At 39.0% G+C, this 23512-nt stretch overlaps 1 protein-coding gene across 12 annotated transcripts in view; it reads left to right on the top strand.

The window, feature by feature from the left end:
* The window catches only part of AKAP6 (A-kinase anchoring protein 6), a 591089-nt gene that overhangs the window by 337174 nt on the left and 230403 nt on the right, over positions 1-23512 (top strand). For all 12 annotated transcript variants that reach the window (XM_045059777.1, XM_045059778.1, XM_045059775.1 and 9 more), the window contains one exon: positions 5154-5276. In XM_045059777.1, coding sequence (XP_044915712.1) covers positions 5154-5276 — 123 coding nt within the window. The remainder of the gene's footprint in view (positions 1-5153; positions 5277-23512) is intronic.

A 23512-nucleotide genomic window follows, 5' to 3' on the forward strand; every position in this document is an offset into this window, starting at 1 on the left:
ATATGCCCCCCTTTCCCCTTTTAGAGAAATAGGTTTCAGTATCAATTTGGTCTAAAAATTATGTAATTCTATAAAGAAAAATTACCTGCTAGGCTTACAACACCATAAGGCGGAGACTATGTCTCGTTTTATACTGTATTGCTATCTTCTGGTCCCATACCTGGCACCCAGGAAGGCTCTCCCTTTTTATTCCTGCTCCACATGACAGGCTTGCTGGAGGGCAACAGTAATCACCTCCACAGGTTTTATTTAACCAAACTAGGTTTGTGGTAGAAAGAAACAGGTAGGGACATAAAACAAATAATGGGCATTCTTTAAAAACATTTTTTTAATGTTTATTTTTGAGAGAGAGAGAGAGAGAATGTGAGTGGGGAAGGGGCAGAGAGAGAGAAGGAGACACAGAATCCGAAGCAGGCTCCAGGTTCTGAGCTGTCAGCACAGAGCCCAATGTGGAGCTTAAAGCCATGAACTGTGAAATCAGGACCTGAGCCAAAGTTGGATGCTCAACTGACTGAGCCATCCAGGCACCCCAATAATGGGCATTCTTAATCTGTCATGAGGGTGTAGCTATGTGCAAGACTTGAGTGTAAATCTTCCTTGTGAATATGATCTTCAAATCTGAAAGTGTATATTTGCACACACTTTTTGCTGCTTAGTCTTTAAAAAGATTGATGCTTTAGAAAGTTTAAAAGTAAGATTTTTAAGAAGCACTTCATTAAGGAACTTTTAAAATGCAAATGATTTGGAAGTGTGAAATGTGCTTTTCAACTGGTGGTAACAAGTCCAACTGCTTTCTGTTTCCTCTCACATTGGATGGCCAGGGTTTCTTCTGGGTGTTGAATCCTGGCTTGACTCTAGTGAAGAGTATACAGACTCTCAAAACATGTGTCAGATATGAATATGCCAAGGGACCTATACAAAAGGATATAATCAAGGGGGGTGGCCTGGGAGGATTGGAGCCTGTGGACTGAGTCACACTCAGTGCTCTCCTGGAGAGCTTGGCAGGAGTCAGAGAAGCGTAATGGAAATGGACAATGAGGAAACTCGTGGTAGAAAAAGACAGGAGAGAGACGAAGCAGATAAGATACATCAACAGGAGTTTGAGCAATGAAGGCTGAAATGTGGCCTCTCAGAAGTTTGTAATTCAGCCTGTAGCAATGAGTTGAGTGTGCGTAAGATGTGCTTTTATATAGTGCGATGGCAGCATTGGATTGTGTTTTATACAATCTGGTTTTATAGTCAGCTTGGACTCTCAGAATAAGTAAAAATCTGGTTTTATAGTCATCTTGGACTCTCAGAATAAGTAAGTATGAACTGAGAATATTAGAGAAACAAACAGAGGTGGGTCACATAATAAGAATAAGAACAAATTTGGATACAGACAGAATTGTGATACAGGCAGAATATATTTCACAGAAACATCCAGGAGAGTGTTTCAACTCTTTATTGGTGGTAATTTTTTTTTTAACTATTAAAATTAGTTGAATTGAGTAGGCAAGTGTTTACTCATGCTTTAAGTTCTGCTGAAATTTTTGCCTCAATGATGTTTATTTTTTTATTCTCAACAACGTCCAGAGGTGTGCTTTATACAGCGTAGGCACTTAATAAATATTAATTAAAAAAAGTGAATGAGTGCCCAGTATTTGTTATACTAGGATTTGATCCTCATGATAAAATAAATAAAATTTTGTATTTTCCCCTGTGCTTTTTATGTAACCTCATTTTCCTTTATTCACACCACAAGGACTCTACAGAGCTTCTGAAAATTAGCATCAGATATTCCCTGCATACATCCAAATGTGAATTCTCCTGCACATTGCATGCCTGGTTCGATATACTGAGTGGCACTTAGCTGGTCTTTCTAAGAAGAGCATATCATGATATGGGGATAGTACACAGTATACTGTCCATTACACAGTACACTGGAAAAGCACACACATAAAGAGGCTGGGAGAGGTGGAGAAACAGCAAGTGACAAAGGTATCAAGGATTGGATGGATTTCACTTTCATCTGCCTTTATGATTTCTGTTTATGTTTTTGTGGCTACACATACTAGCAGGAGGGGAGGTGGAAAGCTAAGAACTCCCTAAGAGGAAGAAGTGTTTAGCATTTTATTATAAGATTGCAGGGATTCTCTGGATTTCTGTTGTGATGGATGGAACTTCTAAGCACTGGAAAGAAAAGAGTAGAGAAAATGTGCAACAAATGAAAATTGGTGAGGTAGGGATATAATTCAGAGGAAACCCAGAGAGAAGCCTTGAAAAGGACCTTTTTCATCTGTATCAGACAGCCTTGGTTTTGTTCTCTGGCTAGGCTATGCAGAAAGATCATCCAGAAAGTTTCACCTGGGTCCCATGAGTTTGCCTAATCTGCACCTCATGGATTTCAGCTAACTCTGTAATCATGGTTCTGTTAGGAAATCTGTCACACATTGTTCAATACTCTTTGGCTACGACCAACCTTTTGTGATGAAGTACCCATGTGATCACATATACACACATTGTTTTGTTTGCTTGTCTTTTGGAGGAAGAGAAGATAATGAATAGTATATAACTGGTCATATTTCAAATAACATCTTTTACTATTTGTCTTCTTGGATTTAATCAGTTCTTTCCAAAATAATTTCCTTCCTGACTTAATGTTCTCCCCAGACCAATTTGCAGATAAAACAACTCAAGTCCAAATTCAATAGTAAGTACTATTTAATGATATAAAGTACTATTTCATCTCACAATTATCAACCATCTAGAGTCTGGTATTCTGATGAGGCCCTGTAGATGTTTCAGTAAGTCCATTTGGCCAACAAAGAATATCTTAATTTTTCATAGAATTTAATTATGAGAGCATGAAGAATTAGGACATCAGTTCTAACACACTCTATCATTGTTTCTGCTCACAGATTTACTGTACATATCTGTAGGGATCTATGGTAATCATCAAGTCTGATAAGAATTTCTTATGTATTCTGAGTTGTAGGCAGTCTACCAGAAAGATGGATTTGGGGAGTGATGTTTAAAACAGGTGGGAGGCTCGACTGAAAACAGGGAGCCTAAAGTAGCATCTGTGTTAAAAGTCTCGAGTATTTAGAAGGAAATGAAAAACAAAGCAACTCTCAAATTTATGGAAATGTAGAAAAAGCGCAGACAAACTGATACCCTCAATCTATGAGAAAGGGCAAAAAGAATTACTTGGCATGGATTCCTACCATTGGGTGGATCATCAGAAAAATGCATTTGGTAGGGGAGTGCATTATTTGACATTCACGAAGCTATCCCTGTTGGACACATTTTCACCTCACCTGGAAGAAACACTTCTGAGTGATGACCAGAGGAAGTCTCAGTGAGGTCATTAATTTGGGGTTGGAGGCCAGGACATGAGGCATGTTAAACAACCTTCTGGTTCCCAGCTCGGTCCATTGCAAATGCATAGGACTTAGCTTCTAATTAAGATGACTCTAATATGATATTTTTTATTGGCTTTACCAAAACAACTTGATTAGGCTAGGTTTTCAAAAGGATGAGTGTGATTATCGTTTGACCTTTGCACAATAGGGATAAAATAGGGAAAGCTTTGGGTAGCTTTTCGAAACATGGGATAGATACACTACCATGTGGGATGATTGGCTGAGCTCTGCACAGGCTGGCAGCAGTACCAGAGCATCGTGGGACAATCTGATGGACTCCAGGTGTACCGATGACCACAGCTCTTCTCTATCAACCTTTGACAGACAGAAATGTGTTTCTGAGTGTTACTTGTCTGTCTTCCTCTTTACCATCCTTCTCAGTCCCATTTTCTCATTTCCTAACAATCATTTTGAGGCCAATCAACTGCTAGAATTAAGGGGTTATAAATCTTAAACTATTATTCAGGAGAAACTTTAATAACAAAGCCTAGCTTCAGGGCATCTCGGTGGCTCAGTCAGTTGTTAAGCTTCCTACTTCAGCCTAGGTCATGATTTCTCTGGTCCCAAGTTCGAGCCCCGTGCCAGGCTCTGTGCTGACCGCCTAGAGCCTGGAGCCTGTTTCTGATTCTGTCTCTCTCTCTCTCTCCTTCTGCTCTTCCCCCACTCACACTCTGTTTCTTTCTCTCAAAAATAAACATTGAAAAAGAAAAAAAACAAAGCCTAGCTTCTGAGAAGCATGAGAAAGAAAATGAATTTTCACCTATTCTTAATTTAGTCTCAGGATATCCTAAATTAAGCATTAAAAATATTAACCAAAATTAATCAAAAGGCAAATCTGAAGAACGGGTTAAGTTTAATAAGAGAAATAGCACTCCAAGCCATTTCAGTGAGTACAAATGTAGAAGCTGGTCCTTGCTCCTTTCGACCTCCAGGTGGTGCTGTTTACCTAGACACAGAAAACAGGCGCCCAGCCCCATTTCTTTCCCTTAGGTTCATAGCTGGGCTTTCATTTTTTCAAAATATTTTCCGTTTCTACAGATGTGTTCTTTTAAATGGTCAATAAATTTTTATAACCACTATTTGAAAAATTGCGAGATTACTGTGATTTGTGCTTCCTAGCCAAGAATATTTCTTTATGTGCAGGACACACCCAGTCAGGTGTTTATGTTTTTGTTCACTGATCCCACCTCCTCTACCCTTCCTTGCTTCTTAGAACCCATGCTCAGGCACAGACAGTTGGGCTGTCAGTAGAACTCATCCAAATCCCTTTAAACACTTATGTGATTTAAAAATAGATATGTAGTTCAGTTAAGGCAACTCAACTCCATAGGCTTCTGAGTAAAGAACACCATCTTTACGGGAATGCTTTTATCCCCCAAATCCAGTGAGTGTTCCTAGCAGGCCTGACCTGATTTTTTGCTTTGGGGGCACTTGTCAGACACCAGAAATGTTTTGATGATTTGAAGACATCTTTACGAAGACATCTGACAATCCAATCCAAATTCCTCAGAAAAAAATGTTCCTAGGGAAAAACTGAGAGGGAGTCATGCACAATTTCTTTCCATTTTGATAGATTTCAGTGCTGGGAATCATGGAAATTCCATTTACAGTGTGGAACCAGAATGGGAGTCCAGTGGTATCAATTTTTACCATTGATGACGTTTGGGATTTTTTAAATTGCCTAAAGAAATGACCAACTAACATGCTTTTCTTGTCCTTTTCTTCCCCCTTCCCTTTTTTTGTGTCAAGGGGTTTGTAAACAAGCTGGATGAATTCATTCAATGGTTAAATGAAGCCATGGAAACCACTGAGAATTGGACACCCCCTAAAGCAGAGACGGATGGCCTTAAACTGTACCTGGAGACACACTTGGTAGGCAAAACTGAGTTGCTTTTGCTGTTAGTAATGGGAGGATTTTAATGCACTGCTTATTTGTTTATGGGGAGTATCATTTTTATTTATCACAAGACATTATATGCTAATGAAACCAAGTTTTAATGGGGCAAACTACAGAAACTGAAAATTTACAGGCATTTCAATATATTATGAAATCTAAACCCTCCATATTTCAAGTTATTTTTTTCAAAACTTTTTCCAGGAAGGTGAGTAATTAACTTAAAAATACCTTAGAAAATATACTAGACCCTTGTTCTCTAAAGCTATGATTGAAGGCTTTCCTCTTCTTAAAAAATAAATAAATGAAAGAGATAATTTTGATGACCATTCTAAGCTTTCTAGAATTCTTGTAAAATTAATGAACCTCTCATTATCAAGAGGGTCTACATTATCTGTTCTACACTGGGTTATTTTAATAAAATATTTAAAACGATGATCTCCATCATTTTTGCTGCTATGTGGGTTTTTCAGCATATAATTAATACAACTGTCATTACACCCGTCCCTGTGCACAGGGAAAACCATGGAGGGGAAGTGGAAAATACTTGGATGAATATGCTTCTGAATATGTTAGAAGCAAGAATTATAGACTGGGGGACATTTGATGAACCTCATGAGGTTTTTACTGAATGCTTCAAATGGCCGATATCAATTATGAAGGGGTGGAAACCAAGTAGTGGAGTGTGATAAAGCATGAAGAAAAAGCACGTTGTCATAGGAAATGAAAATTCAAGCTTTAAGGATCTCATCTTTATTCCTTTCACCGATAGTATAAAATTGACAAAGGCAATGAACACGAATCCTTGGGTACCCAACTGTGGGGTTGATTTTCTGCCCCTCTTACACACTCAGAATTTGGATTGAATAAACATTGTGTGGGAGTCCTACCTATGCGTGAGTTCACAGGGTTCCAGAACGTTCCCTGTGATGTTAAATGAGAGAATGACAAAGAGGGAGGTGAGAGGGGGAAAGAGGGGAAAGAGAAAGAGGATGTTTTAGTCTTTTGGTGTTTGTGTTTTGCAGTATGTTTTATGTCATTGCAAGTAAAACAGACTCAAAATCCTATTGCTGCATGAAAACAGCTTTGTGGATGATAAAAAACACAAAACTATGTTTAAGAGGATGAGTGTATTGCTTCCATTTTTAGAGACCTGGGTTGATTGTGTGTAAAAATGCCAGTGACCCCAACCACCTCTCTTGTACATGGGTTTTTAAATATTGCCCTTGGTACTCAATTCCCTGTTGAGTAGAGGCTTGATTTTTTTTTTAAAGAGGGCATTTCATAATAGCAAGATAAAGATATTCAGTGCTTTATAATGTAAATTGTATTAATTAGAATGTCAACTTTTCACTGGCATTGTTCTGACAGAAATTCTAATCTGTGTTTAAACAGGAGTATATGAACTTTATTTCACATTAAGTGTGCTGTCTTAATTTCTCTTGATTTAATATTTTATGGAAAACACACATTTAGTTTTTGAGGTCCCAGAGGGCATGGGGACATACAAAGTGCTTTAACTCTAGGCTATTTATTGAAAGCCAGGCTAGAAGAGTATGAACCAGGGTCTCCCCTCTCTTCAGGAATTGAGCAACATGGCCTCTTTGTAACCAATGCACTCTCATCATTCTCAAGTCCCCATTACAGAGTTCCTTCCTTAGCATCCCTTTGTTGGCCTCAGCCTCATTCTAGCCCTAAACTATCTGCTAGAACTTTCTGTAAGAATGGAATATTCAAGGTTGCACTGTCCAACATGGGAGCCACTCACCACATGTATCTGCTGAGCGCTTGAAATGTGACTAGAGCAACTGAAGAAATGAATTTTTAATTCTAATTCACTTGATTTAAATGTAAATTGCCACATGTAGCTTGTGACTACTGTATTGTAGCCTTAATAAGTTGCAAAACTCTTTGCAGCTGACCATAATGAATTGCACGTATGTGTACCTGCCTCATAGTGACAGTCTCATCCAAAACATGAGCCCCATCATCCTCTTTACACTCTACATTGGATCCACAGCAAGGAGTCCTCCTTAAAATGTTTAGCTCTTAAAGAATATTTTTTTTGTTGCCTAATGATCAACACTTTCTTGAAATGAGTTTTCTCTACTATCATGCCTAATTATATTGGTTGGGATAGAGATAACATAGGAACATCTTTATCTCTGCTTTGCAAATAGTGAGGGGCTGTGTTCTCCAGCTCTGCTCAGTGAGTCTTAAGTCATAGTCACGATTTTGACTTGCGAAATTATGAGCAATCCTGGCCAACAGTTACTGATGACTTAGTGTGCATGGATCACCAGTGATACTTAAGGACACTTACTGAGTCACTGCTGTGCTGTGTGCAGTGTCTGTTACTCTAGATACAGCCTGTTGTTTAAATGTCTTTCAAACAAACCCTGAGTTACTCTGTGTCCCTGAGGACAATGTCTACATTGTCCTCCTGATCGATACTGTCATTTATATTTTTTATTGTATTTCCTTACTGTGGTGCTGAGTTAATATTAAGTTATTCTTTTCAAAAGAAGGCAAAAAATATATACAAGTAAGAAAGTATACAAGTAAGCCCAGAGATTTATATCCTTGAATTCAGCTTGTGTAAGTCATTAGTATTCCTTAATGAGTGGGCCTGTGGTATTTGGAAGATTATCCAGGATGTAGAGATAGCTATACAGGTTTCTTTAAACACCTTTATAGATTCTGTAATTTAACATTAAATCAGCAGATGTGCAAGCCCTTGAGTCCAGTGTCTTCCCTGGTTTAATCATGTGTTAGAATAGTTGGCACCCTGCAATGATCATTGTAAAGAAAAACAAACATAAAAACAATAACAAAAGTTGTACATTTATATTTTGATGTTTAATTCAATTGTTTTCCATGACGGTAACCAAGGGTTTTTACCAACACAAATCAATTAAAGCTTCACAATACCTTTATGAGAGATATGAAAGAGCTTTATTTTAACTGTAAGAAATACTGTGAAATTGCGATGATACATCAATGATTTTCCATGATAATTAATCATCTGCTTGCAACCTGGCTGCTCCTTTCAAAAATACAATTCCTGTCTTCCTCGAAAATGACATTCTCAGGAAAATGTCATTCTGGAAAGGTATTCTGCAAGTAGTGAACATCCCTCTTCTTTGAAAATCACTTTCAAAACAGTATTGTATACATATGTTTTTGGACAGATTCCCTTCTTCTTCACCTCTGTCAACTTTCTTTTAAAGAACTTTATTGGAGTATAATTGACATGTAATAAATTGTATGTATTTAAAATACATATGCTTACAAGTTTCAACAAACTGACAAATGTATGCACCCATAAAACTATCCTCACAACCGAGATAGTGAACATATCCATCACCTCCAAAAGCTTCCTCCTGACCCTTTGTAATTCCTTCCTCCTTTCCCTCCTGGCCTTTCCCTAACCCCTAAGCAATCACTGATCTGCTTTCTGTTATTAGGAAGATTATTTTGCACTTTCTAGAATTTCACATAAAAGAAGTCAAACAATGTGTATCCTCTCTCTCTCTTATTCTCGTCTCCTCTCTCTCTCTCTCTCCTTCTCTCCCTCTCTCTCTCTCCTTCTGTCTCTCTCTCTCTCTCTCCCCCTCCCACTCCCATTCATCTGGTTATTTTTTCACCCAGCATACTTTGGTTTCTTTCACCCAGCACACTTATTTGGATGTTACATATTTCAACTGTTTATTCATTTTGATTGCTGAGCAATATTCCATTATAGAGATTTATCACATAAATCTTCATCGACAGATTTTGGACCTTTAGGCTGTTTCTCGTATCACCTTTTTTAGTGGCTTAAGAAACAGAAGTTACCAAAAGCTACATTTGACTGGATGCATCATAAATAGAAGAATCATAAATAGTTCTGGGCAGACTATTTAGATTTTTTCCTTTAAGATAATTTATAATATCTTAGCGTGCTTAAGAGTAAAGCAGCAGAGAAGGACAGCAACTTCTCCCTCTAGAGATTTCATTTCCTGTCCATTTGCTTCTGAAAACATAATTCTGATCTCCCAAGTGGTTTTTATGTATGCCTAATTCACCAAATGGGCACCATATCATATGAAACCAATTGTAGGAAAACAGGCCAATAGATTTTTCAGTATACAGCCAATCAGATATCTAGTTGGAGAAAGCAAAGTCTAGCTGACCCCAGATAGCTGTGTAAGAGTTAGGACAAAGAACTAAGCACAGAGCCTGTATTAAACTTGGGAGATAAATTTGCATAGGTGGTACCATGTCATGTTGGGCAAACATTAGCCAACCACATAGAAATAGCATTAGAGAAACAATATTCTTCATTCAGCTTGATGGATGAGAAAACATGGGGGAAATGGTGGTGATGAGTTCATGTATATCAAGCACCTGTGAGTGCCAGGCAGTTATGTAGGTACCAGGAATACATGATGAATGAGTTTGGCTTCTTCCTCCCAGGGATTTGCAATCTGAGGGACATGACCATAGATAAAATGTAGTCATCTATAGAGCCATATATGATAAATGTAATATAATTTTTTAAAGTTTATTTATTTTGAGAGAGAGAGAGAGTGTGTGTATGCGCACATGGGCAATAGTGGGAGGGGCAGGGAGAGACAATTCCAAGCAGGCTCTGTGCTGTCAGCATAGCACAGAGCCTGATGCAGGGCTTGATCTCACAAACCATGAGATCATGACCTGAGCCGAGATCAAGAGTCACACGCTTAATTGACTAAGCCACACAAGCACTCTGATAAATGTAATATAATTTTGATCAGTCAACTTCTTGCAGGAGACACAAAGTACTCTTAGGAGCACAGAGAGAAGTTTTATTAGTCCTTCCTGAGAGTAAAGAAAGCTCAAAGAAGTAATTGGATGTAGACCTCACAGGACATACATGATTTGCTGGATACAGAGGGCAGGAGAAGAGATGGAAGGAAATTTTATGGGCAAGTAAGGAAGGTGTGGTGAACCACGTCATGTGGCTGAGAACCAGGTTGAGGTTGATGGTCAGATGGTGAAGGAGACTGAGTGTCTTTTTATTGGATTGAACATTTCTTTGGGAGCAAAAGGACTAAGTGACAGTTTGATTTTATTTTAAAACAGGAGAATGACATGAATCAAATGTAAATTCCATTAGGTTAGGGTCAGTTTGACATAGATTAACTGGATGAGGTCCATGGCTTAGAGAGAAAATAACTATGGGGATAATAGAAAATGTATTTGAGTATAATATTTGAAAGATAAGCTAGTGCAGACAACATTATCAATTTCTTTAATGTGATTTTTTTACTTACTAATATATGAATATAACACAAAATTCTAAAGGTAAATAAAAGAAGCTAGTAAAAAAGTAGAAAGTCAAAAGTAAGCCTCCTACCTCTGTTCACCCAGTTACCAATTCTCTTGCTCTGAGGCAACCAGTGTTACTTGTTTCTTTATAGTCTTTCAGAGTTAGTCATGGTATCTGAAAACAAATGCATATGTGTACTTAACTATGGTCCCTTGGTTTATGCTAACAATAATTCAAAATCAGTAAATGTAGAACTACTTTACGCTTTTGAATGGCTGCATAATGTTCCATTTATGAATATGCCATAATTCATTTAGCCAGTTCTTTACTGATGAAAACATAGGTTGTTTGCAGTCTTTTTAAAAATTTTAAACAGTGCTTCAGTGCATGTCCTTGGATATTCATCATCTTGTATTGTTTTAAGTATATCCTTAGAATAAATATCTTACATATGAAATTTCTGGGTCAAAGTTTTGCACATGTAAAATTTTTGTGTCTTGCCAAATTGTCCTTGATAGAGATTGTACCAGTTTATACTCAGCAAGGCATGAGAACGCCCTCTCTTCACATCCTTGATATTGAAGTATGTTATCACATTGGTTGATCTTTGTTCCTTTGATAGTTACAAATGCCAACTCATTGTAGTTTAGTTTGTATTTCTTGTATTATAAGTGGAGTTGAGTACCTCTTCATATTTTTAGGAGTCATTTGTGTTTCTTTTCTGAAAACTGTTCATATTCTTAGCCTATTTTTTCTGTTGGGTCATTGGCTTTTTGCTTCAAGATTTATGGGACCTTTGTATATATTAAGGAAATGAGTCCCTGGTCTGTGATGTGAATAGAAAGTGTGTTAAAAATATGCTATTTTTGGAATTCTGTTCCAGAAGAACCCAGATATCTCAACAGTTTGAGGAATCCAGGCTTTGGCAGACCTCAAAGCCAGGCTGATAAGCATGCAACAGGTCTCTCTACCCATGGCAAAAGCATGTTCAGATTCCAGTCCTGGAAAGACCAGTGTATTCCAGGGAGCTTGCTTACCTAGGCATGGGTGGAACAAAACTAAGATCAGGGAAGCTTTTGTAGAATGCATGGAGTACGTGATGTACAAGCCATGAGAAACCTGGAGAGGATGTGAGTTAAGGTCAGGTGGGACTTAGGTAAGAACAGAGGAGAGGGGATAGATTAATGAGAAGGGGAAGGATCAGAGTTCTCTTTTTGATGATGTCTCTTGAATAGTTAGAAACTTCATTGCCAATGTCTATTTCATTTTTCCTTAGTCTCCCCTAATATCCTCAAGAACACCACAGCAAGGCCTGATACCCCACAGCTGACAGAAATCTGACCAAGACTTGAATGTATTGCAGAGTGTGGAAATTGGCAGGAAGCTTCTCTGTGTGGAGTGGGACTGAATCTCTATGGCCTTCTGGGGGTGTGCGAAACCAGTGAATGTGAACATTACGAGGAGTTTTTACATGGGAAAGAGGGGGCAGATGTTACAAGAACTCATTGACCATCAGGGGCATGTGCTGAAGGTGGACTTTCATGCAACTGCTGATATTATTGCACTCTAGTTGGAGAAAAACATTATATTCACTGGAGAAAATTCAAGCCATATAAAAGAGCATAAAAATAAAAGTAAAAAGTCTTACCCCCCCTTAGATAACCCACATAAACAGTTTGTTCTATATCCTTCTGGACCTCTTTATGTAACAGTGCATACATTTTAAGAATTTTTAAAATTCATATTATACATACTGTTGAATGACTTGCTTTTTGTGCCTAAAGATATCGCAGTCATCCTTCTGTCAGTACATGAAGATCTACTACACATTTTCATTTTAGCAGCTCCTTAATATTTTATTGTGTGGATGTACCACAATTTATTTAATCATTCCCATCATGATGGCCATTTAAGTTGCCTCCTTATTTATGCTTTTACAAATAATACTGCAATGAACATTCAGTTTTTTGTTTTTTGGTTTTTTTTAATTAGTTGGAAATCTTCTTGTTGGCCCCTTAGTGTCTGTCTACAGCAGCAGCTCAGGCCACCCATGTGATGAGAGTCTTCCATACTCTTAGGGAAGCTTTTGCCATAGGTCTGGAAAAGTGGTAGGGTCCATGTTGATGTGTATACAGAGGTTGAGTCTGTGTTTATAGGGGTAGCTTTTAAAGCCCACCTTCTAGAACTTAGTTGTTTATTTTAGGATTGGTACCTGCAATTTGAGGTGGCTACCACAAGGTGGCACAAAAACACCAAATCCTGCAAACAATGCTTCTATCTTGGTACCTTTGAAAGGTTTGAAAATATTTCCTTACTGTGCCATTACCCTATTTATAAAGACAGACTGGATTAAACTGCTAATGTTCCTGGCTAACAAAATCTCCACACAGATACTTCCATGCATGTATCATCTATATTTAGAACTTCATGTTACATTGTTTTATTAAATAGTTTTCATTTGTTTCATTTAAATAAAACAATATACTTCTCACAGAGCTTTTAGCCATACAAGAAAATTTCTCAAAATACATTCAGCTGTTTTTCTTTTGTTTGCTCTCCTGTCTCTATGTCTGCTCCATTTTTCACTGCTCGAAGTTAAGGGATGATGGGCTTCCCTTTTTCCCACTTCCTGGTGCCCACTGCTCCCTGGCTACCTTTCTCTGCTGAGATGAGAGGCAGTCCTGGCCCAAGAAAGCAGAGCTTCACAAGACCAGCAACTGCCACTGTACAGCAGCGGCTGTATTGCTCAGCTAATGGGAGACAGTCGGTTAGACTTCAAAAGCCCAAGCTGTGTGAGTTTGGCCGCCACTTCCCTGAGCAGAGCTGGTAGCCTCATAGGAGCTTTGAAGTTCCATTTGCTTGTTCCCCTTGATTCCCATCAGTTTAAGGTAACTAGCTGAGAGTTTAGTAGGGAGCAGCGTTACTTCTCTTTGGGGGATTTAAAATACTCAGCTCCCAGCCTTGAGTTGCTTCCTTTGGTGGCTTGGGAATGGAAAAGTCTGTCGCGAATTTGTAAGGATGCAGGCATTTTTAATTAGATGTGTGGGGACAGGAGGCTCATTTTGGACATGTAAAAAGTCCTGGACCACATTCCTTTGCTCGTGTAACTAATTCTGTACCTCTAGGAGACATATAGCATTGTCTTCCATTTTCAGGTTAGGAGTCCCGAATTGCTCACAGCACCTGGGAATGTACTTTTAACTGAACTCGGTTTAAGCACTTGAGCCATGATACCCAACACTTCTCATCATTTTGGAAATTGTTGGTGGCAAAACATTTTACTAATTTATTATTTTGTTTATTGCTCTTTTTAGGATGTAATGACTGTTTTTAATTAGAATGCCAGGGAAACACCACATTTGTTAAACACTTCCTGTTTAGGGCAGTGATATACTAAGGGCTGAAGAGAAATTTTGTAGACTGGCTTTGCACTATGAGGGTTCAAACACAGGCTGCTGGACACTGGACAAAAGCCAGCGCATGTCCGAACTCAGCTAAGTCAGGGTGCTGTCACCTATCACCTCTCTTCCTGGGGAGACACATGTGCACATTCTATTTACCTACTGCATGACATGGAATTTTGGACCCTTGAAGCAGTTTATCCAATATAAGGGATATTAAGGTAAGAACTTCAGGCCTGAAATAGATCTGCCGTATCTACTGAGGATTGTTGCAAAGACCAGATAAACATGTTGTATGTGAGGATACTTGGTTCATTTCAGGGGAATCGTGAGCATTTTCGTTGGAGACATGAGAAGAATATGTGGCAGGAGAAGTTGGATTTCTTCCCGTCCACCCAGACTGTCACCTACTTGAGGGGACGGCTTGCGTGTCTCTTTGCTGTCTCCTCTGACACCCAGCCTGTGCATAATAGGTACTAAAAATATCTGCTGGAGGAATGAATGAGCATTTGTAAGAGCAGTGTTACAACCATTACAGGCAGCAAATTATAACTAATATTGTAAATCAGCAAACAATAACTGAGAATGTCTGCAAGTTAAATTATTTCCTCTACTATTTCCAAACCAAAATGGACTCTGGTCACAGAGTTTTCTGAGTATTGTCTGGTATATTTGTGACAAGAGAAAGGCCTATAGAGGGAAAAAAAAATTGGAATGCTTTCTTCTGTTTTCAGGACATAATTCATTTCCTTTGGCAGAAAACACAAGGAAAATAAAAATGTTAACTCAGATATTAGAAAGATTTGAAAAAATTCCACAGGTTAATGTTACTGTTTCAAAATACAAAGAATAAATGACTAGACAGGATGTTAATGATTTGACATTACAAAATTTATTAAATTTATTTTTAAAGCAGTTTGGTTCCCCCTCTCAAACGCACGAAGCATGTGGGAGTTGGAATAGATCTGCCCCAGGCTGCCAAACAAATTTTTAATGGAACTGGAGTCCTTCAGGGATTGTCCTAAATCCACATAATATTCTTAAGTCTTGGTGTTTGCACTGGGACCTGTATATTAGCAGATGTACATGTGAATAATATACTTATATCCATCCATCACCTTGGTGACTCCACATCTGTAGGGGCTGCTGCACATCAATTATTCCACTGCAGGGGGTTGAGGGATATTTGGGCCAGCATTGACCTCTTTTTCAATCAGAGCCTCAGAGCACTGTGTTCTGGAAGTCAAATGGTCCCTTTAGACAGAACCTCTGTTTGAGAATCTGTTTGGCCTAATGTGGCCATGCTAGGAAGTCAATGTGATCACCTGTGCCAGGTGTGAAGGTGGCATCCGGAAGAGCAAATGAAAATTTGCTCGCTAAGAGGTACTGTCAACATTTAGGATCTCTCCCATGTATCTAATTCTCGCATAAGATATTAGCAAGTCTATCAGAAAAGAATGTCAACCTTAGTAAAACACATTTACCTTCCACACACACAGAAAATGCAACTGTTTGTTTGAAAGGAATTGTGATTTGTTTGAAGAGCTAAATTCACTTTCAAATGCTTGGAAATGTTTTTATTATCTGAGGTTTTAGGAAGGGAGTCTTCTCAGGAAGAATGAGGTTTTTTGTCTTTATATCTTAGTGCTTCTTCTTTTTTTAAGGAAAACAAAATTTTTATAATGCTTATATTTTTTATCATAAACTTGGCATTTTTTCCCCTCAAGACCACATAGAGCTTTTACATTTTTTAAGCTTCTGATATTATACCTGGAGGTGTGTTGCATGTTGTCATAACTGATAAATCAGTTGCAAATGTAGCCACTTTGTTTTGTTGGGGAGATATACAATTGTGGTGGTGGCTGACCATTTATTTAATTATATGGTAAGTACCATATGATGAGAGGGTAAAGTTGAATTGATGATTTAGGCTATCTCAGCCAGGGTACAGTTTACATGGTAATTACACTGGGATCATCTAAGTGTAATTGGCAAGTAATTTTGTAAGTGAAGGAACATGACAGCTCATTTACATGGTGTTCACTGAGTAAAATTTGGGGACATTTATCAACCACTTTCAAGTGAAGAGTGACTATACCAGTATCTCCCAAAGTGCCATACACAGTTTGAACGCTACATGGAAGGTTTTTGGTACAAATCTTTATTTGTTCTGCGAACATTCGTTAGGTGTGTCCTGTGTACCAGGCACTGTCCTAGGCACTGTGGATTCAAAAATGAGTGAGAAGGAACTCGAGGAACTCATGTATGGGAAGCAAATGCATCGCCAATAATTAGCCAACATTGTAGTAAGTAGAGTCTTGAGGTCTGCACAGGTGCTGAGGAGAATGTGGAAGCCCAGAAGGCAGAAGAAAGTCAGGGAAAACTCGCTAGAGAGATTGACACCGGAGATAAATCTTAAAGGGTGAGCAGGGCTTAACCAGGGGAAGGGGAGGACTGTCCCTGCCAGTCTTCATCAGAAGTAGCAGCAAGACCAGAGTCTCAGAGGAGCAAGATGGCTGGTGTAGGCTGGAAACTTTAAGCAGTTCAGGCACATTTCAAGGCAGACATTAGACCTGAGAAGCAGACTTGGCTAGGATTCTAGAAGACCCTATAGGTCATGATAGAGAAAGGACCTTATCCTGCAACACTGGGAAACCATTAGAGGATTTTGAGAGAAGGAGCATCTTTTTCAGAGTTGTTTTCGGGGCAGGCCATTATGTGTAAGAAGATGTTTTATTGAGCTATTACCATATGCCAGGCTCTGTTCTAGTGGTAACAAGGCGTTTGTTTTCCACAGTAACCTCATGAAGTAGGCACTAACATTTCTCCCTTTTTACAGTTGAAGAAGCTGTGTACCCAGAGGTTGCCCAGAGTCACACAGTGGGTGATGGAGGAGCTGAGATTTGAACCCAGGCTGTCCATTTCCAAAGTTTGTGCTGTCACCAGCACCTACATTATGTCATGGCCTCCTTGACACAATTGCTGGCAACTGACTGTTTATAAGATGCACATCTTCCATCCCTCATTAGACTGTGAGCTCTGTGCGGCCAGGGGCTATATTCACCTAATTTACAGCCACATCCTGCATGCTTAGGACAATGTCTGCACCTTGACAGGCATGTGACAAATAAGGGATAACTGTAGTTTTGAGGGACCGTGACAAAAGATTGTTGAAGTCATCCTAGCAAGGAGTGATATGAAGGCCTGAATCTAAGGCAGTGTTAGTCAATATGGAAGAGTTGAGGTTGGGGAAATAAATTGGCAGGACTCGGTGAGTGATTGGACGTGTGGATTTTGTTGGCATATTCTCACAGTGTTTCTGATTTCCAACTCCTACACTGGAGAGATGACTTGGCAAAAGAATCTGAAGCAGAGGAAAGCTCGTGCTGCTTTTCACAGAGCTCTTAAATTCCTGAGAAGAAATGTTGCGGACTCAGGATGAGAAGTTAGAAGAGACTTCCCTGGAGATAGTTAAAAATAGAATGAACACATCTGCCCAGGATGGTTGAGGGACAGAGCTGCTCTAGGGTAGATGAATGGTTAGATGGCCTTTGGGATTTTTCCCCCTTTGAAAATTTTCTAGTTTAGAATAAATAAAAAGTCTCCCCAGCCACCTATCCTTAGCTGCCTGGCTGAAAGATAAAATCAAAGTGTCCAAGGACTGGAAAATATTGAGTCCAAATGCCTGGACTGTAGAGAAGGAAACAGAAGCCCAGAAGGGTTAGATGATTCACCCAAGAGCACACACTTGAGGCAAAAGGAAGCCCGAAATCATTGGCCTCTCAGCCTGTGCACCCTCTTCCCAAATCTCAGGTAGCAGCACCGATCTTTTGGTGCCTGGTGTGGGCAGGCCTGTGCTGGATGGTGGCACTAAAGCAAAGAGAACGTGATTGGTGTCTGCACTCAAAGAGTTGATAGAGCCTCAACAATAAGTGCTACTTGTCACCTAAAGATGGCATGAAGTACCATTTACTACACAGCACATTTGGAAAATAGAGAAAATGAACTTAAAAGTCGTAATGATTTCTCTTTAGTTCCACTTATTTCTGGGCACTGCTTCAGTGCTTTACAATCATTATCTCTAATTCTTACAATAACCTAGAAGTTAGTGTTATTTTCATTTTATGTTTTGTAAAGCTAAAGCACTGAGAACTCATTCCGTAAGATTAGACTCTGTTACCTGCAAGTTCTACCCTGCGCAAATGATGTTAACATTTTGTTGTGTTTCCCTACAGTCTTCTGTTCCTGTGCACTGGGACTATTCATTTACAAGCTATACTGTTACCATAGATATAGTTTTGAATCTTCTTTTTTGGCTTGTAATGTGTTCTGTTCTGTGTACTTTTCACGTTATTTCATAGTCTTCATTTGAATGGCTGTATAATATCAAGTTTTTATGAAGTTTTTTTTTTTTTTTTTAGGATTTTTTTTTAAGTTTATTTATTTATTTTTGAGAGTGAGAAAGCCTGAGCTGGAGAAGGACAGTGAGAGAGAGAATCCCAAGCAGGGCTCTGTGCTGTCAGCACAGAGCTCAACTTGGGGCTTGATCTCACAAACTGTGAGACCATGACCTGAGCTGACATCAAGAGTAGGACACCTTAACTGACTAAGCTACCCAGGCGCCCCTAAGGTGGTTCTTTTTCTTTTCTTTTCTTTTAATGTTTATTTATTTGAGAGAGAGAGAGAGAGAGAGAGAGAGAGAGAGCACAAATGGGGGAGGGTCAGAGAGAGAGGGAGACCCAGAATCCAAAGCAGGCTCCCGGCGCTGAGCTGTCAGCACAGAGCACGATGCCAGGCTCAAACCCACAATCTGTGAGATCATGACCTGAGCCGAAGTCGGACGCTTACCTGACTGAGCCACCCAGATGCCCCTCAGGAGGTTCTTAAACAAAGAAGTGTTTACTCATAAAAATCTTTCAGTTCTTGGCACATGTGGCATTTGGAAAGTATATTTTATATTTTGAGGACCAGATGATCATCCTCTGTCGATGGCACTGGGCAAAGGAGAAGAGGAGCTCCCAGGCTCGGCACAGGGGATAGTGGCTTTCTTCCTCAGCAGGAACCTCTGTGGGAACGCAGCATGGTGGTAGGCATAGCTCAGAGTGGAGCCTGGGCAAAGATGGCCTGAGGCAGGTAGCAGGTGACTTTTTAAGCCTCTGCTTTTTCTGACTGAACACACATTCTTCCTCCTGCCCTTGTAAAAAAGCAAGTTTTCATTTTCTCAGGGTAGTAAAAATCTTTTGTGTGAAGAAAAAGTGTCATCAAGTGCCTTATTCATCAGCATATATACCATCTCTTTAAAATGACAGTGGGAGTAAAAGTTCATCAGTTCAATATGTCTTTCACATTGGGAGACTCCTGACTAATAACCTCTGGTATTTATCATCAGAACAGCCAAAGAACTAAATTCTGGCACATGCTGCTCTCACACACTGAGAAAAACTTAAAAAGACAGAAGATTTTCTCCATTTTTTTCTTCTTTCATTCATTTAGAAGAAAAGCATACCTTTTTTTAATTAAAAAAAATGTGAGCATGCAGAAACATCTGGCCTCTATTACCATAGCAGCCTCCTAAATGGCCTCCTTGTCTCCAGTCTGCCCTTTCAAAATCAACTCTACACAACAGTCAGAGAGATCCTTCTAGAACACAGAACTACACCAGGCATTCTCCAGTGTTGCTGACATCTTCTTCCCTGACTCTTTCAAGGCCCTTGGAGTTAATTACCACGTGTAGCCACAACTTCCACCTCCCCTGCTTGTACCCTGTCCCGGCCACACCAAGCTGCTTATGGCTCCCCATTTCCTGCTACAATAAGTGATATGTCCAGGCCTGCATACATTTCAGTCCTTTCTCCACAAGGTCCCTGCAAGGCTCGGTAGAACCTGGCTCCCAGCTGGGGTTCCCAGAGCACATATCAAGCCTTTACCACACTCCTTCGGAATACAGCCCACAGTCTTGGTATCTCTCACAGCATAATACTCTAATTAAAAAAATAAAGTAAAATAAAAATCTCATTTGGCAGGGCATATCATTCATTTTGCTTAAGGCCCACCATTCTCTAATTCTCTAACCAAACCGTAATTCCACATTTATTCTATGCTGGGTCGTATGAAGCTACTGGCTTTTTAAATTCTCTTTTACCCAAAAAGATTATACGCTGCTTGTGCCAGGATAGTGTATTGTTACCTTTTGTATCTATAGGCCTGGCAAAGACTTTTCAATGAAATATCTATTGTGTTGATTTATGCTTTAAAAAAATACCTGAAATTAGGCCGGGAAAGACTCAATAACTTATTTTTGGCCTCTCTGATTGTTTACCAACAACCCCAAAACTCATGGACCTCGATGGACCTGGCAGACATTAACAGTATTTCATTGGATGATTGAAAGTCTATGTTCATGATACATGCTGCTAAGGCTAGCAACTTTGTATCTGTAAGCTTCTGAATGTGATTACAGTCTTCCCCACTCTCTCCTGTACCAGGAGGTCCATATCTCTTCTTCTCATTCCCCTGGAGTAATCATCCTTTCCACTTGTCATAGTTTTGTCCATCAAAGTATACATTTCCTTGATTTCATTTCGTACCTACATGACTGCCATACTTCCATCAAACTGGGCTCTTCAGAAATTTGAATAGAATTGAATGAGATGTAATATTTCATCTGTTTTGTGAAGTCTGATCATGGACAAAGTAGCAGTCAGTGTGCTTACCCAAATTTAGACCCTGCCAAGGAGTAATGCACTCAAATCTATCTAAGCTGGTGAAGCTAGAGATTGCAGTTATGGAGATACCCATTGGTCAACCTCTGATGTACCATCTTTTTGATAATCCTTTGTCTCAGTCACTGTATTTTCCATTTCCTTAGTTATTGTTTTCTAGATGTTCAATTACATGCTGCTTTGAAGATACTAAAAGATATTTGGTGTCTCATAGAACCCAGACTACTCATATTTATGGAATTTCATATAATCACTGACATAGGAACGTGGTACCCACCTATTGCAATGTGGTTGCCATAAATTAAATCTTCAGAGAATGCCCTGTATTTTCAGGGAGTACTGTGGATGTTGCAGAAGGACTCTGTAGTATAAGGCATTGCTGAGGAAATGTGTCAGGAGCAAAAGAATGGAAATGTGTCCAACTATCAGGTTCAAGGAAAAAGAAAAAGAAAGAAAATAAAACCCTTTTGTCTAAGCTTCCTTCCCTAGGGAAGAGGCAGGGGCAGAATGGGGAGAGCTTATTACAGACCTTAGCGGCCAGAAATTTCATTGGCAATTTTGTTAGCATGCCTGCGTGACTGCCTTCTCAGAGGTCCATTGTGAATTCCTTAGTTGATATTATTAATAGTTAATGGGTGCACCTGAAATCAAGCAATATTGGGCTATTTGGGTAATAGACATATTAAATGGGTCTTTTCTACAGCATCAAGCTTATCAGCTTATCTTTTTCCTAATAGTGAATATCTCATCTTTTCCACTTGCCTAATCAAATGCTTCCACATCATCTTGAGGCAGAACCAGACCCAGCTGCATCTATTCTATACTCGTGGCTTCAATTACTTCAAATTACCCAACCTACTCACAGGTCCTTAGTTTCTCTTTTGCTCAGAGACGTAGGCCTGATGCACCTCTTCAGAAGCTCATGATTACTAACCATTCAGCACAAGTCTGTTGTAAGTAAACAGAGAATCAGAGAGAGCACTAGGCTAAATGTACAGTTATGAGGATATCTCTAGAAAAGATTTCTTCCTAAATTTTGGTGCTCTTGGGTTGATCTCAAGTGTTTTTCTGTTCCCTGTCCCTTCTCCCTGAAACACATGTGAGCCTTTTTCTGAGTGACATTGCTTCAAGTTGAGGATTTCTACTGCAGTGGCAAAAAGTAAAGGCAGCCATATTTTGGCTACAAAATAGTAAACATTTATTTTTTCGTAGATATTATACTGTTTTTATTGACCACAAGCATTAGGCTTCCATACTTTGCCATGCTTTCTTTTATCCAACCATACACCTGTAGCTGAACGAGGACAATATAAGAAACAGTGAATAAATAGCTCCTGGGGAAACTTAATATTGTCTCTTTCCATTATGTTTGGCTAAAAATTTACTATTTCTTATGCCTCTTGTCAGATGAAATGGTTCATCATTTGGGAGTCAAAACTTTTTTTAGTCAAAATTCTTACCTTTATACTTGATGATTTGATATGTCCCTTAAGTTCCAGTTTCTTTTATTCTCCTTTTTCCTCCAAGCTTTAAAACGCTTGATGATTATACTTTATACTTGATGATTTGATATGTCCCTTAAGTTCCAGTTTCTTTTATTCTCCTTTTTCCTCCAAGCTTTAAAAAGACCCTCTAAAATAAAGAGAACCCAGACTCACTACTGAACATCCAAGATGACTCAGGCTGTCCTGTGTTCTCCTACATGTTCAGGTGCCCTTTGATGCCTGAGGTCATGTTTTAAACCCCTTAAATCACTCTTACTCAGTATTACTCAGTCCAGTGTATAGAATAGGCATGATACATGGTTTTTAAATGAATGAATGCATGAATAAATGATACCTGATTTCACAATTTATGGTTGTTTAACCTCTTTCATCCAAATTACATTCTAACTGGGTTTGTATCATCTTGAACTTCTGTTATATATTCTTAATACTAAGTTTAGTGCAGTCCATATGGCTATTGCTTTTGGAGTCCTATCATGGAGAAGCCAAAATTTGGCACACAGTATTTCAAAATTCATGTTCTAGTTAATCAACTCAAGGGATTGATTTTCACCCTGAAGAGTAACCATTGATTCAACAGATTGGTTACTATGATTGCTCTCCTTTGGACATTCTATGGTTGGAATGCCTTATAACATTACAGAAATGGAAAATCTTTGGAAAATCATCTGTGGTTCTTGAAATATCTAAATGGAAGCCTTCCCCTTCAGAGAGTATTATCAGTCTAGTTCAACAGAGAGCCATTATTTCTGCAAATTTATTGAACATCTTGGAGATAAATGTGAAACTGGCATTTCTTTAAAATTGCTTGTAATTTGGTAGCCAAATGTAGAAATAAAGCAGAATACAGTATGATAAATTCTGTAGTAGAAACACATACAAGGAGCAGAGAGAAGGGGCGAATTAACTCCACGTAAGGCATGAGAGAACGCTTCCTGAAAGAAATAGCTCTGGGTTGGGATTCCCCCATTCCAGCAGTTTCTGGTTTTTGGATGACTATTGTGAGTGAAAAATGCCCCTGATGTGCTTGATGTATTTATTTTTAAAGGAGAGTCACAATGTAAGAAATAAACTTTTAAAAATCAAAGATTTGGAGAGTATTTGACTCCTCAGTATAGCACCTGAATCCACCTTGATGTTCTCTGGTTTGCGTGATAGCTGAGAAAACTGCTGAATCCAACCCCTACTATATTAATGGATTTATATATGCACACATAAGGCTAATATATTTTATGCTGCCAATTTTTTTATGGTTTCATAAATAGTGCTATCACTAACATTTTTAAAAAGTGA

Source organism: Felis catus, chromosome B3 (genome assembly GCF_018350175.1).
Source record: "Felis catus isolate Fca126 chromosome B3, F.catus_Fca126_mat1.0, whole genome shotgun sequence".
Lineage (NCBI taxonomy): Eukaryota > Metazoa > Chordata > Mammalia > Carnivora > Felidae > Felis > Felis catus.